This window comes from Marasmius oreades, chromosome 8, assembly GCF_018924745.1.
Source record: "Marasmius oreades isolate 03SP1 chromosome 8, whole genome shotgun sequence".
NCBI lineage: Eukaryota > Fungi > Basidiomycota > Agaricomycetes > Agaricales > Marasmiaceae > Marasmius > Marasmius oreades.
Genome location: NC_057330.1, coordinates 1,921,392 through 1,935,132, shown reverse-complemented (window position 1 = coordinate 1,935,132; position 13,741 = coordinate 1,921,392). Strand labels below are relative to the sequence as shown.

At 48.9% G+C, this 13,741-nt stretch overlaps 5 protein-coding genes across 5 annotated transcripts; 2 read left to right on the top strand and 3 right to left on the bottom strand.

Annotated features, from left to right (window-relative positions):
- Positions 1 to 3,247: 3,247 nt before the first annotated feature.
- E1B28_012581 (uncharacterized protein) lies at positions 3,248 to 3,886 on the top strand (the record flags this gene model as incomplete). The annotated part of the gene is made up of 1 exon (XM_043157710.1): positions 3,248 to 3,886. One exon carries the CDS (start codon positions 3,248 to 3,250, stop codon positions 3,884 to 3,886), a length of 639 nt encoding a protein of 212 aa, XP_043005078.1.
- Positions 3,887 to 4,608: 722 nt separating this feature from the next.
- On the bottom strand, positions 4,609 to 5,283 carry E1B28_012580 (uncharacterized protein; the record flags this gene model as incomplete). Its single annotated transcript, XM_043157709.1, has 1 exon — positions 4,609 to 5,283. One exon carries the CDS (start codon positions 5,281 to 5,283, stop codon positions 4,609 to 4,611), a length of 675 nt encoding a protein of 224 aa, XP_043005077.1.
- Positions 5,284 to 5,536: 253 nt separating this feature from the next.
- Positions 5,537 to 7,958, bottom strand: E1B28_012579 (uncharacterized protein; the record flags this gene model as incomplete). Its single annotated transcript, XM_043157708.1, has 4 exons — positions 5,537 to 6,016; positions 6,069 to 7,030; positions 7,085 to 7,652; positions 7,713 to 7,958. The coding sequence occupies 4 exons, from the start codon at positions 7,956 to 7,958 to the stop codon at positions 5,537 to 5,539; spliced, it is 2,256 nt and encodes a 751-aa protein (XP_043005076.1).
- A 253-nt stretch (positions 7,959 to 8,211) lies between these two features.
- E1B28_012578 (uncharacterized protein) lies at positions 8,212 to 9,684 on the bottom strand (the record flags this gene model as incomplete). The annotated part of the gene is made up of 8 exons (XM_043157707.1): positions 8,212 to 8,365; positions 8,418 to 8,684; positions 8,733 to 8,782; positions 8,845 to 9,152; positions 9,209 to 9,251; positions 9,307 to 9,315; positions 9,367 to 9,540; positions 9,586 to 9,684. 8 exons carry the CDS (start codon positions 9,682 to 9,684, stop codon positions 8,212 to 8,214), a joined length of 1,104 nt encoding a protein of 367 aa, XP_043005075.1.
- A 275-nt stretch (positions 9,685 to 9,959) lies between these two features.
- On the top strand, positions 9,960 to 13,729 carry E1B28_012577 (uncharacterized protein). The gene is made up of 2 exons (XM_043157706.1): positions 9,960 to 10,391; positions 10,467 to 13,729. The coding sequence occupies exons 1-2, from the start codon at positions 10,125 to 10,127 to the stop codon at positions 13,509 to 13,511; spliced, it is 3,312 nt and encodes a 1,103-aa protein (XP_043005074.1). The 5' UTR covers positions 9,960 to 10,124; the 3' UTR covers positions 13,512 to 13,729.
- The last annotated feature ends 12 nt before the right edge of the window (positions 13,730 to 13,741 follow it).

The window sequence follows — 13,741 nt, the reverse complement described above, 5'->3', positions numbered from 1 at the left end:
ACGACTGCAGGAATGTTGATGTACAAATCTGGCTGGCAAGCCACCTGCCGACTAGTTGGCAAGTTGTATTTGGCTGGCCACCTTTACAACTTGACAACTATGCGGTCGGTGGCTCATAGCCGATTATTAGGTTTTGGTTTGGCTATCGGAAGGTACGTTTTCGTCATCGCTTCCCACGAAATTTAATTTATGACTTAACTTATTTCTTTGCAGATCTGCATTATAGCACCACAGAAGACCCTATGACTATGACGCCTTCTCCCACGAGAGTTCTTCGGGGCATTCTTTATTTTTCGGCTTTCTCTTTGCCAGAGCGCTGATTGTTCGTTTTTCAGACTCTTCTTCGTTGCACACATTCCCCGTCGACTCCCTTATGCGTTGAGAAGATAAGTACCTCTCCCTTCGATGCCTGCGTTGCGATATCTTCAGCCACATCCCCTGGTAGCTGACTACAGATTGATGGTGGAATGATTGTCGAGGTGCAGATCTGGGCCGATTTGTACCTCGACAGTCAGCTCACTATTGGCTTGTGGTCAGCTATCAGGGGATGTGGTCTGAGTATTGGAGCGTTTGTCTTCTCTCTCCGTCTCTGTACCTTCACTGACCAATTTTCTAGGTTTTGACGTTCCATCTTCCGTGATCGCCCACTTCTCCTTGGTCCGGTAATTAACGATTTCTTCGACTGATGTAGTTCACTTCGAGCCACCTGCAGACTAGTTGGCAAGTTGTACTCGGCTGTCCACCTTTACCGCTTGACAACTATTCTGTAGTCTTTGCGTATACATGCACTAACACCATCTCTGGACTACATTACCGTCGCTCTCACCTTGCTTACATCTTTGTAGATCTGCGGTATAGTCCCACGAATTTTTCCATTAAGTTGGACGTTGACGCCTTCTCCTGCGAGTCCCTCAGGAGCATTCTTTATTTTTCAGCTTTGTCTTCGCCCGAGTGCTCATTCTTTGCTTTTCAGACTCTTCTTCGTCATGCACAATGCCTATCGCCGGCTCTCCAATTATGCGTTGGACAGAAGGTATGTACCCCTTCACTTGATGTCGGCGCTGCAATAACTCAGTTGCACACCCCGGTAGCTGACCATAAACCGCGAGCGGAATGTCGAGGTGCAAATCTCGCGAGCCACCTGCCAACTAGTTGGCAAGTTGTACTTGGCTGGCCACCTTTGCAGCTTGACAATCATGCGGTCGGTGGCTTGTAGCCGATTACTAGGTTTGGTTTGGCTATTGGAAGGTACGTGTTCATCATCGCTTCTCACGAAATTTAATTTATGACTTGCTTATTTCTTTGCAGATCTGCGGTATAGCCCCACAGAAGTCCCTATGACCATGAGACTTCTACCAGAGTTCCTCGGCGCATTCTTTATTCTTTGGCTTTGCTCGGGCGCTGATTGTTCGTTTGTCAGATTCCTTCTTCGTTGCACACACCCCTCATCCTTTATGCCTTGAGAAGATAAGTACCTCTCCCTTCGATGCCTGCGTTGCGATATCAGCTACATCCCCTGGTGGCTGACTACAAACTGATGGTGGAATGAATGTCGAGGTGCAGATCTGGGCCGATTTACACCTCGACAATCATCTCACCATTGGCTTGTGGTCAACTATCAGGGGGTGTGGTCTGGGTATTGGAGTGTTTGTCTTCTCTCTCCGTCCCTGCATCTCCACTGACCAACCTGGACCGATTACTTATAGGTTTCGACGTTCCATCATCTGTGGCCGCCCACTCCTCCTTTGGCTAGAAGTTTAAGTTCCGGTAATTAACGATTTCTTCGACTGATGTAGTTCACTTCGAGCCACCTGCCGAATAGTTGCCAAGTTGCACTTGGCTGGCCACCTTTGCAGCTTGACAACTATTTGGTAGATGGCTCGTTGTCGATTACTAGGTTTGGCTTGGCCATCTGAAGGTACTACGTTTTTCATCACCGTCGCTTCGCACGAAGCTTATCTTTTATTTAGGGCGATGTGCCGATAGTTGCTTTTGGTCAATTCTGGTAACTATTGGACCCAGGCTAACCAGCTTTGCGTACTATGCGTGCAGTATCGACTATCTCTGAACATATTCATATTTCAGTCACTTACAATTTGCTTGCATTTTGTAGTTCTGCGATATAGCCCGACAAAATTTTTTATCTTGGACGATTCCGACACCTTCGAATTCTCCTGCGAGAGTCTCCCGGGAGCATTATTTTTCTCAACTTCAAGTTTCTTCGCCCGAGTGCTGATTGTTTGTTTGTCAGACTCTTCGTTGCACACATTGCCCCCCCCGTCAACTAGCTTATACCTTTGCCAGAAACTAAGTCCCTCTTCCTTCGATGCCGCCGGCATCGTGATATTCCAGCCACAAACTTGGTAGACCACTGGCGGTCAGTGGCAGAATGTCGAGGCCCGGATGCGAATCTGGCTGGCCACTTTGCTGCTCGACGTGGCTTGTGGTCAGCTACCACTGGGGTTTCGCCTGGCTATTGAACTGTTTGTGTTCTCTCCGTCTCAGCGGTACCTCTACTGACAAACTTGAACCCAGATCCAAATTACTTCTAGGTGACGCTCCATCATCCCTGGTCGCCCACTTGCTTTGGCTAGAAATTTAAGTACTGCGAGTTAGTACCGCTTCCTGAGTCCACGGATGTAGTGAACTTCGAGCCACCTGCCGACTAGTTGTCACGTTGTACTTGGCTGGCCACCTTTGCAGCTTGACAACTATTCGGTAGGTGGCTCGTAGCTTGGTTTGGCCATCGGAAGGTACGGTTTTCATTATCACCGCTTTCCATAAAATTTATCTTTTTGCGTAGGGCGATGTCTGTCGATGCTCGTACCGCTACTTTTGGTTGATTCTGGTGACTATTGGACTATTGGACTATTTTGCCTTGCGTATGCGTGTACTATGGACCATCTATGGACTATATTTCTGCCGCTCTCAAGGAATCCTGGCCATCATCAAACTTGTTCAAACTTGTTACGTCCTGAGGATGGTAAGATGAAGGTATGAAGGCGGGACATGGCACATCGAGGGTCAATTTAACGAACATATCTGTGCCAGCGCGATTTATAACTACTGCCAGGAAAACGTCAAGGATTCCCGTTTAGCGTTTTGACAACTCACAACGGGGGATGATTTGAATGAACTTGAAAAAGCTTATGGTTAGGACGATTATGAGGGTGTTGCGGGAAGGCCCTTTTCTACAAGAAATGGGGAACGTGCTTACCAGAGAAGGGTCAACTCATTGCATTTCCGAATGTTTTCCAACATAGGGTACGACCCTTCAAACTTGTCGATCCCACGAATTCGGGGCATCCTTCTTCCGAGGATTTTCCCGCTTTCCAGGCTGCTCCCGCCATCCTCCACCATCTCCAACACCGTAAACGCGAATTCGAGTGAGGGAAAGGGCACTGGCGGTGCCGTCGAGATTGGTGATGCTGGTACTACCGTTGAAAACAGCCGTGTTCACGAAGATTCGGATAGATGGGGACCCCCAGAATTAACTCAATCACTTTCATCGACCTCGACCACGACTTCTTTTCTGCACCAGGCCGGAATCGCAGACATCCGCCGGTTCCTATCCATTCACGCCCCTCCATTCCGTTCAGGATCTCATTCCCAATCCGGTTCACCCTCAATACCATTCTCGAGGTCTCCTACCCCATCAACGACTTCGGTTGCGCCGCCCATTACATCTACATCCGCTACCGTCTTTTCGTCACCTTCCCCCTCGGACCTTGAAACACTGGGACGTTCGACGATGACAGGTCTGTCAGCATCGTATCAAACGCTTACGAACCAGCCTTCCCTTCTGGAAGGCCCTTCACCACCCAGGAAAATATTCGCACGGTTGATCCCCGTCTACCACCCCAACAGCGGGATCTATTCCAGTTAAGTTTTTAAAATATATATATATATACGCCGACTACATATACAACAAGATGTAACTTGAAGGCAGCTAAATAGTACGTACCTGAGTCTCCCAGCCCACCACGCCCTCCTTCTCGTTCCATCTGTTACGCCGTGATGTTCTTCATGTATTTCAACATTGTAAGTTATGGTTTGCTAAGGAGAAAAGGAGATTAATTTTGATATGCGGTCTGGACCGATAGATTAACTTGCCTGACAGTGTTCCGAGCACTCTTACATCTAGAAGCCGAGTCCTAGGCCAGTTAAATCAGTGATAAAACTGCAAGAAATTGATATGAGACAAGATAACTCGCTTGTATCAAACGAACCACCCAACTCAAATGATCAGCCTGATCATCTTCAATTAGTCTTCGATAGCCCTCGGTGAGTCATAGTGATGTATTCTCGATATTTGTCCTTGCTGATTAGAGATGTGAATGTGGGCAATGAGAGGGGCGGAAGTGGGGAGAGGAAGGGCGATGGTGGTACGAGAAAGAGAGGGAATCGAGACGTGTGGCCGCCGACATTCAGTTCAATGTCTCTATTTGCTGTTGGATGGCACCCGGGGGTGATGTTTTTGAAGAAAGTCGCGACCGTTGATTTCATTCTCACTAAATCGGCCTCAATCAACCTAAAGGTAATCGGATAGAATCAACGCATTTCTCATTGGGCGAACTTGACGATCAAACGTGTTTCCCTGTGATGCATCTAGGACCTATCTTTCCACAATCTATCAACATCCTCCTCTAAACCATTCGCCACCAAATTTTCGACACGCCTCCAAATCTCCATCGAAACAGTTTCCTGATCTCTCCCAGCATCAATCACCTCCCACCTAGTAGTAGTACCTCCACTTCCACCCCCACCTCCAGTTTCCTCACCCAACCTCCGAAAAACTTCCCGAACTCTCCGCTGCATCTCCTCCTTCTCATATCTCTCCTCACCATACCCACCCCGTTCTCTCGCCTTCTCTGGTGTGATATCCAAAAACAAAGTCACATCCGGGCAAGGTAAACCCACATCCGGAGCTCTACACCACTCATATCCAAGCGGTGGTGGTCCTTTCGCAGCTGAAAACGCGATACCAGAAAATGCGTATCGGTCACAGAGAACGATTGTGTTGGACTTGAGATTTGATTCGATTCGGGATGCGAGTTCCCAGCGGTTGGCGGAGAAGAGGAGGTGGATCGCGTGGTCGTCCAAGTCTGATTGAGAGCGTAGATAAGAGTCGATGAGGGTCCCGATGGGTGTGGTACGGTCTGGAAATTTTAGTAGGGCAACGTGATGTCCGGATTGTTCTAGTCGTGAACGGAGGAGAGATGTCTGGGTTGTTTTACCAGATCTGTCGAGTCCTTCAATGACGATGAAGGGTGCTCTTGGCATTAGTGATGGAGGTGTTATTCAAGTGCGATTTGCGTCAGGACAAATCCTCTATATTCATTAAAGCTGTGTAAGGACAACTATGATACTAACGCAAAGGAGAGGCCAGTCCATCTGGATAAAGTTAAAGAAGTTCCATAATACGAGGGTGGGGGGGAACAGACGGTTGGAGATTAGGCTGTATCAGTAATCATCATAATTCAGTCATAAACCCGACCAACCAGAAAAACCAGTGGAATCGAAGTACATATCCCCTTCAACTCCAAACGTCTAACATCAACCGCGAACGCTCCTTGAGGAGCTTCATTTCAGCTGCACCCTCAACTTCAGCTGATCCACCCTTGGCTTCTCCAAGAATCCTACCCAACATCTCCTCGACACTCTTCGCCATGTTTTTCGCATCACCACAGATGTAAACGTATCCTTTACCGTTGAGAATGGCATCTGCTACGTTTTCACGATCATCCCAAATCAAATCCTGGACATATATCTTGCTACCGTCGGGCTTGCGAGCAGCGCCACGGGAGAAAGCGTAGTGCATGGAAAATTTACCACGGAGCTCTTCCTTATACTTGGGCCACTCATCCTCGTACAGGAAATCCTCAGTAGATCTTCGGCAACCGTAGAACAAAGTGATGCGACCCCAATCGGCGAGAGCATCTGGGCCATTCTTTTCCACAGATCTACGAGCGAGAGCAACACGTTCTTGAACGAAGCCACGGAAAGGGGCAACACCCTAATGATATGATTAGCGTCGCAAGGCAAGAATCACAAGACGGTTAACTCACAGTTCCGGGACCGATCATGATTACCGGACTCTTCGGGTTAGTGGGTAAGCGGAAGGTAGATCGTCGCACATGGATCGGAACTTTATAAATGGTATCCTGCTTGTAAGCACCACGAGGACCCTCAATGGCATAGTTTGGAAGTGCTGCATTGGCAACGCCAGCGTCACTGATGAGAGGAGCAGTTTCGTTGTTCGCAGCATGTTTGAGGTTGAGAAGGAAGTTGGAACCGACACCATAAACCCACTTCGTTCCGGCCCTATCGCTGGGAACGGAATGATATTTGAGGACAACACAGGTGACGTGAATAGAGGTGGGGTTGAGCTTAGGGCTCGAGGAGATGGAGTAGTACCTGGGTTGAAGACGGGGGATCGAAGAAACGATGATGTCAAAGGGAACTTTCCATGCCGTGGTGTTGGCAGGGGTAGGAGCCTCGATGAGACTGTTACCCGCAACCATTTGAAGGACTTCTCCAATTTTGAGACATCCGTCAGCAACGACCTTGTGGAATTCTTCCTTGTCCGTGTTGAGGGTTTTCAAGTATGCTTCAGCCTCTGGAGAGGGAGCGAACTTGGAAAGGGTACCGAGGAATTGACGACTAGCGACACAGCTGATGTCGATGTAGTGGCGGAGGACAGTGGCGTAAGTGGTGGGGACAGGGAAGGGAACCTTGGCAAGGGCAGGGTCGAGCGATTCAATACCAATGACGGTATCCTTCTTATCATATAGACCAGTCGCGCATAGGAGACGGTCAACTTCTAGTTCTGCGTTTGTGGGCCAAACACCGACGTGGTCACCATGTTGGTAGTTGATGCCAGAGCCTTCAATATTAAGTTCGACATGGGCACAATTACGTTCCGTGGTATCCTGGAAAAGTTCACGAGCGACGACAATAGGTGCAGGGTATGGGTTCTTTGCGTCGTGAATACCCTTGGTTCTGGTAAGGGCACGAGCGGAAAGTTCACCTACAGAGGCGATGAGCAAACAGATCGAGAGCCAAAAAAAAAGGCAGTGCTCACCAAGATAGACCTTTTCAGGAGGGTGAGAGTCGAGTTCGGAGACGACAAAGTCGGCAGTGTCACCGCCCTGGCCTTCCTCGACGTTCATCGCCTTTGCGAAAGCATCCCACATGCCATCTTTCCACTCTAGATAGTCCTCTTCCATACTTTTATCATCATCACCCTCGCCACGTTCACCGAGACGAACGGCGCCCATCTTGGTAAGATGTTCGTCTACTTGTTTACCAATAAGGTTGTAGTGCTCGTAGGTCCTGTTTCCAAGACCGAAGACGACGTATTTGATTCCATCAAGCTTGTGACCACCGTTGGTGAATTCGAAAGATTCGTCGGTTATGTTCTGCATGAGCTGCACAGCATTATCGGTAGGCTCACCCTCTCCGTAGGTGGCCATGACAAAGAAGACACAGCTATTCTCGGGCAGTTCGTCAAGGTTCTCAAAGTCGTATTCCTCAGGGTCGCAGACAAGAGAAGCAAGGCCAAACTTGGATTTGGCTTCCTTTGCAAGACGAATGGCGTATTCCTCGGCTGTACCTGTTTGAGAGCCATAAAAGATGACTATGCGTTTTTTCTGACAGAAGAGAAGTAGATGAGAAGGATGAGGTGAAGAGAATGAATCTTGACGACTCACGCCAGCCTTCATTTTTGCAATGAAATCGCGAGGATTGCCGCCATCGCCATTGGCGACCTTGTTTGGTACGGGTACTGCTGACTTTGGTTTAGATGCAGCGAAAAGCTGATCGCGAAAGAGATATAGGGCTGCTAATACAACGCCAACGGTGAGAATGAGAACATCTGACGACGACGTGGAGGCCATTGTCACTGAGGACAAGAGGGGAGGGAGAGCTGGATGGGAGGTGGTATTCTGGTTGGTCATCGCATTGACTTGAGGAGAAATAGAGTATAAAAAAATACCGACAGAGGGAGAAACTTGAGGGAATATGAAGGCGAATACTTATATATATGGGACGAGCCCAAAGAGGACGAAGGAAGAAGAGGTGAAGAAGAGTGATGTGGACAAATTCTCATTTTCTCACCCATCCGCGTGCGCCGGCGGACGAGTGGCCGCTTATCACCTCATTTACAGTCACAACAGTCCGAGGATACCCGGATGCCCATAAGCTGTGTTCTCAAACGTACATTCTTTCCCGCGATCCCCAGGCGTGGTGACGCTCTGGGTCTCCCATAAGCGCTCTCATACTCTCCGCTGGCTCGCTGTCAGACCCAAGCTCGTAACTGTACCATTCTAAACCAACCTCTGCCCATTCCCGCGTCGCACCAGCACTGTAATATCGTTAGAAATTGCCATGCCATGTCAGTATAAATGACTACTCACTCCCAATGGGCGGCCGCTACCCAAGCGGCATCAGCGGCCAGTTGTCCTCTCTCACTAAAGTAGCCTTCCTCTTCTCCGAGGGTCCATATCTGCTTGACAATGTCGATAGCCTGCTTGCCATTGATCGAACCTTCACTCCACGTCCCAAACCGACTATACAAGTCCGAAATCGCAACCAGTCTTGCGTCAGACGCCTTCGATTCGGCATCTGATAGACTGCAAACCTGACACTGACATTCAAACCCATAGTGTTCTCGGAGATATGCCCTGTAAATCATTATCCGTCCGCTGTTCAGACTCTCGTCTTCCACTCACCGCCTAATAGCTCTTGGTTGCCTCATGGTCGAGTACGTCGTCAACAGTTCCTGACGAATATTCAGAATCGAAATCCAGCGGAGGTCCGACAAGACACGTACGCGCCACTCACCTGGCCTTTCTTGACACCTTTCAGTGCATGTACAACCAGTGCACCCTCTCTCTCCCTCCACGTATACACGACATTAAACGCGCTTGAACACCCATGATTCAGTCTAGCCATCCGAGGAAATATCCCTACCCCACCCCCTGCGGCCACGGCATTCGTCTGGAAAATGGCAAGAGCCACTTCCGCTTCGTCTTCTTCAGGATCAACTTCCGGCGGGAGATTGACGTAGGAGAGGTTAAAGAACGCTGGGCGATCACGGGGATCAACTCGTTGCAAGTTGGAGTGTATCAGAGAGGAGGGTGAAACTGAGACTACGTTTCCGAGTCAGCATTTAAGGATTTTGTGATCGGCAAATGTGGAAACCCACTTTTGGGCGGAACAATGAAGAGTGGTTTCTCGTAGATAATAAGCTGTCCGATACACCATTGTTCAATACCTTCCAGGGATAGCAAAGTTGAAACACACCTCTCCTTGCTATTGAGGAGTAAGCTCGAACATCTTATTTATGTCGAATAAGCAACGCACCTGAATATCCCTCGCAGCAATAACACCTTTCCCCTTGCCTGGTATGTCCTGAACGGAAAATATGCTCGCATCTCGCTCCTCAACAGGAGTCTCTTTGTCGTCGTTGGATATGGGATAGTAATACAATGTTCCAGTAATGGTGACCAGAATGATTGCAATAAAGACTGTTCTAGTCTGATAGAGCGTCAGAACGTCATCGGCCGTGACCAAAGGACCCACCCAAGATGTTGTTTGAGGCTTTGTTCGATGCGGAATGTGTGAAGGTCCGGCCTTGTTTGCAACGGTCCCAGGCGCTTTCCGTTTCCTACTTGAAGACATGAGGGAAAGAGAAGGACGCGCTTGTAAATTGATTACATCGACGATGTTGACATGACGATGTTACACTTCTCCAACAAGTCAGTTATAGATTATAATCACGTCGAAGAATGAGTCTCGGGTTTGTTTTGTAGTTATTGTATTCTTTCCCAAGTCAGAGAAGGTCCAAGGAGAATGCTTTGCTTTAATGCTTCCTTTGTTCCTACCCAAAGTAAATTCATATTGCACCTACGAAATCAGTGTGTGGGGGCCCGTGGGAATAAATATAATTATTCCGCCGCTCCTTCACGAACAGTCATAACAAACGAACGATTGCCGGAGGAGATTTTTCAACACGAAGTGCTACTAGCCCAGCTCAAAGGACACGTCAACTCAAAATATGAAGAGGGCTAAGAGAAGAGGGCTAAGAGAACACGCCAGTGATCGATCACTGGTGGGTACTGATGCAGCGTGCATGCCACTGCTGTATTGGACTCATTCATAGTCACGAAGCTTCTGTCCGAAGACCAAAAGCGCTCAAAGCCTCGTGTTCTTCGTCCTCTACAGCCATGTCGATGCCTCCATCGACTAGTCCAGACCCCCGCGAAACTCCAATCTGTTCGTTTTTCGAAAAAGGGCGGTGTCGATTTGGTCAGAACTGCAAAAAACGCCACATTTTAAACATTCAGAGCCCATCGGTAGCTACCACCCACTTGGCTGAGGCCTCACAGGTACGACTGACTGTCCCCAAGCCTACGCACGAATCGATACTTGACACTCATTTCTTTGCAACATTTAATAAACAGGCTGATACACCTGCCACTTCGTTGCAGAATAAGAAGAACGTTCAATCAGGCAGTTCAGTAGTCGGAGGCACTACGAGTGGTTCTCTGACTCAGGTGAACAAACCCTGCTTTGACTGGCTGCGAGCCGGATCATGTCACAGAGGAGACAAGTGTTGGTATCGCCATGATACTGAACGTCAGACCGCCACGACCGCAGAAACGGGCTTTCGGAGAAACAAGGGCGTGAAGCTTGATGCTACAGCTCAAGGGTCAAGGAAGTCGAAAACCGTACAAAGGAACAGAAAGGAACAACATCCTCCTAGGGAAGAAGAAGAGAAACTCCCTCAAGAAAGAGAGGAACGTCGTCAAGAGGTTGAGAGACTACACCGAGAAGTCGAGCAGGAAAGGCTGCGGCGGCAGGAAGAAGAGAGGCTGAGGAGAGAGGCTGCGGAGGAAAAGCGTCGCCGCGAGGCAGAGGCTAAACTGGCTGAAATTGCTCGTCGTCAAGCCGAAATAGAACGTCGACGGATCGAAGCAGAACAACTCCGTCGACAAGAGGCAGCTCGTCGGGAAGAAAGAAACCGACTCGAAGAGGCCAAAGTAATCAAGCATGTAGTCCTAGGAGCTTTGGTCAGCTTTGGTGCTGGGGCCAATGTCAACCAGGTCCTCACCGGTTTCGAATCTTGTCGTGTTCGTATCATGGAACTACCTATTGACGCCAAACCGCGCGAAGTGTCTGGTATTCTTCGTGATCAGGGAATTGATGAAGACAAGTTCCATCTCGTCGGTTTCAAGCCGTACAGAGGAATGAAGGAGGCGAATTTTATCGTAGAGGGGGAATCAGGCAGGTCGCTTGCATTAGGACTCGATGGAATCGATTTCCGTGGTAAAACACTGAAGATAGAAGCCAGTGATACGGGCACTCTCGATGGAATGCATTGCGACGACGCCACACTATCCGTCTCCTGGCAGATACCGTCTTCTCGTTTTGTCATTTCGTACTTCTCTACAGACGACGCTGATCGCATGAAAACGGCTCAGGATGGTCGCACAATCAGAGGACACAAGATTAAAGTTACTTTTAATCGACTTCGCGGAAATGCAGGCCTTGACCCGTATTCATTATTCGTCACTGCCTTGCCTCAGGATGTGACAATGGATGAAATTACAACGCTGTTCGAAGCACCATTGCCACCCCGAGAACTTTTTGGTAATCGGCGATATAACGAACAGCTTGTGGAGCCTTGGTTGAAGCAGCGCGTTCGAGACATTGTCGGAGAGGAATCCTTACAATTCGAGGCACTCAAAACTAATCTGGTTCAACATTCTCTTTACATTCATTTCAGATCTTGGGAGGATGCCAAGAAAGTGCACGACCATCTGGAAAACAAGAAATTTGACTGTATTGGAAACTCGACATTTCGCATTTGGCTTCGCGATCCATACCATATTATGATCCCCAAGCAACAGTATACAGCACAGAAGACACGATGGGATGGATTTGTAGAAGATACAAAAGATCAGAAGGAAAGCAAAGTTACCCTGAAAGTGCTAACTGACAAAGTACTTGTCCGCGTAGGCGGAATGGACATGAAGGCAGTCGGGATGCTCAAAGTGAGGGTGGAAAGTTTAGTTGCTGGAGAGGTTTTGAAAGATATGTGGCATACCTGGTTTGGGACGCTGGAGGGGAAGAGGTTTCTGGAGACGGTATACCGCTCCACGACAGCGTTTATCAGGCAGGATTGGAGGCTCAAACATATGAAAGCGTTTGGAGACGAGGGTGCGGTCGTACGTGCTCGGGAGATGTTACGAGAGGAACTTGACCGCCTATCCGGTCAGGAGTACACGGCGACACTCAAGCAGCATTGCATCCGCTACTTTGTTCAGCATGGGCTGGCGAAATTGAAGGAGGCTTTCGGTGAGGATAGCGTGAAATTGGATATTTCGACGTCGCCATGCCGTGTCACAATTCGGGGTGGCCCCGATGCTCACCATCTACTCAAAACCCTGATAGAGGAATCATTCCTCAATGTAAGGACAGATTTCTCTGCGTCGTCAGACTCCACGTGTCCAATATGCCTCGGGGAAGTATCAAACCCAGTCGGACTTTCGTGTGGGCACGAATACTGCACCGCTTGTATTCGACACTTCTTCACCGCAGACATCAACCGATTCCCTATCGTTTGCGTCGGAGACGATGCGAAGTGCATGAAACCCATAGCGCTACCCATGATCCAAAGATTCTTGACGGACACCCAGTTCAACGCGTTCTTGGAAACCGCTTTCGTAACTCACGTCGAACAGAATCCGAAGCTGTTCAGGTACTGCAAAACTCCCGATTGTACACAGATATATGCTTGCACCCCGAACCCCTTGGTCCGCCATTGTCCTTCTTGTCTCGTTCCGATATGTACCCAATGTCACGAGGAGGGTCATGAGGGTATGACCTGCGAGGAACGGAAAGCGTACACAAACCCTGAAGAGCAAGAACGTCTGAATAACGAGTGGGCAAACAACGCTGGAGTAAAGAGATGTCCTCAATGTCAGGTCTTCATTGAAAAGGTGACTGGATGCAATCACATGTCTTGTAAATGTGGTGCACACATTTGCTGGGTATGTATGCGTGTTTTTACGGACGGACACCAGGTGTATGAGCATATGGGAGCAGAACATGGAGGGTTTTACGATCGCCAGGAGCCATTGGTTGCAAATGAGGACTATGAGGCTCAGGTTCGTGAGCTGAGGAGGTACGAGAATGGGGCCGACGGGGTACGCGGGCACATCTGGGGTGTTCCAGCTGATTATGGTCTTCTCCATCAAGCAGCGCAGGAAGAGAGGAGACTACGTGAGATTCAAAGAAATCATGTGGAGCAGTTGGTCGAATTGCAGGCTGCACAACGCCGCGAGGATGCACGACGTGCCGGGTTAGCTCGATTGGATCGCGAGAGGAGGCGAGAAGTTGCAGAAGCGCGGCGAGTGAGGCAAGGTCCCTGCGTGGAGGCTTATATTGCTGAAATGAGGCGGCAAGACGAACCGAGGGACAGAGGATGGTGCACGATAATGTGAATGTGATGGTCTACTTTAGCACTGTACTGTATGTAAGTATATCTTGTAAATGTATATGTAGTGCCGGGATTGAAGAGATATTATGATCACGGAGGAGGACGGGAATCGGAGACAGGGATTGGGATGGCACTTTAAGGCGAGTGTCAACCTGAGATAGTACCTACATATCACACCGAAATCGAATTCACTCAAAGACGTCGTGATAGTGTATCACCGCCCAGGGGAGACTA

What these genes read in the sequence shown, in the direction of transcription:
- E1B28_012577 (XM_043157706.1), top strand. Translation starts at nt 10,125, where the DNA reads ATGCAGCGTGCATGCCACTGCTGTATTGGACTCATTCATAGTCACGAA. An exon ending in ACTTGGCTGAGGCCTCACAG is followed by an intron (nt 10,392 to 10,466) that starts GTACGACTGACT and finishes TTTAATAAACAG; the next exon opens with GCTGATACACCTGCCACTTC.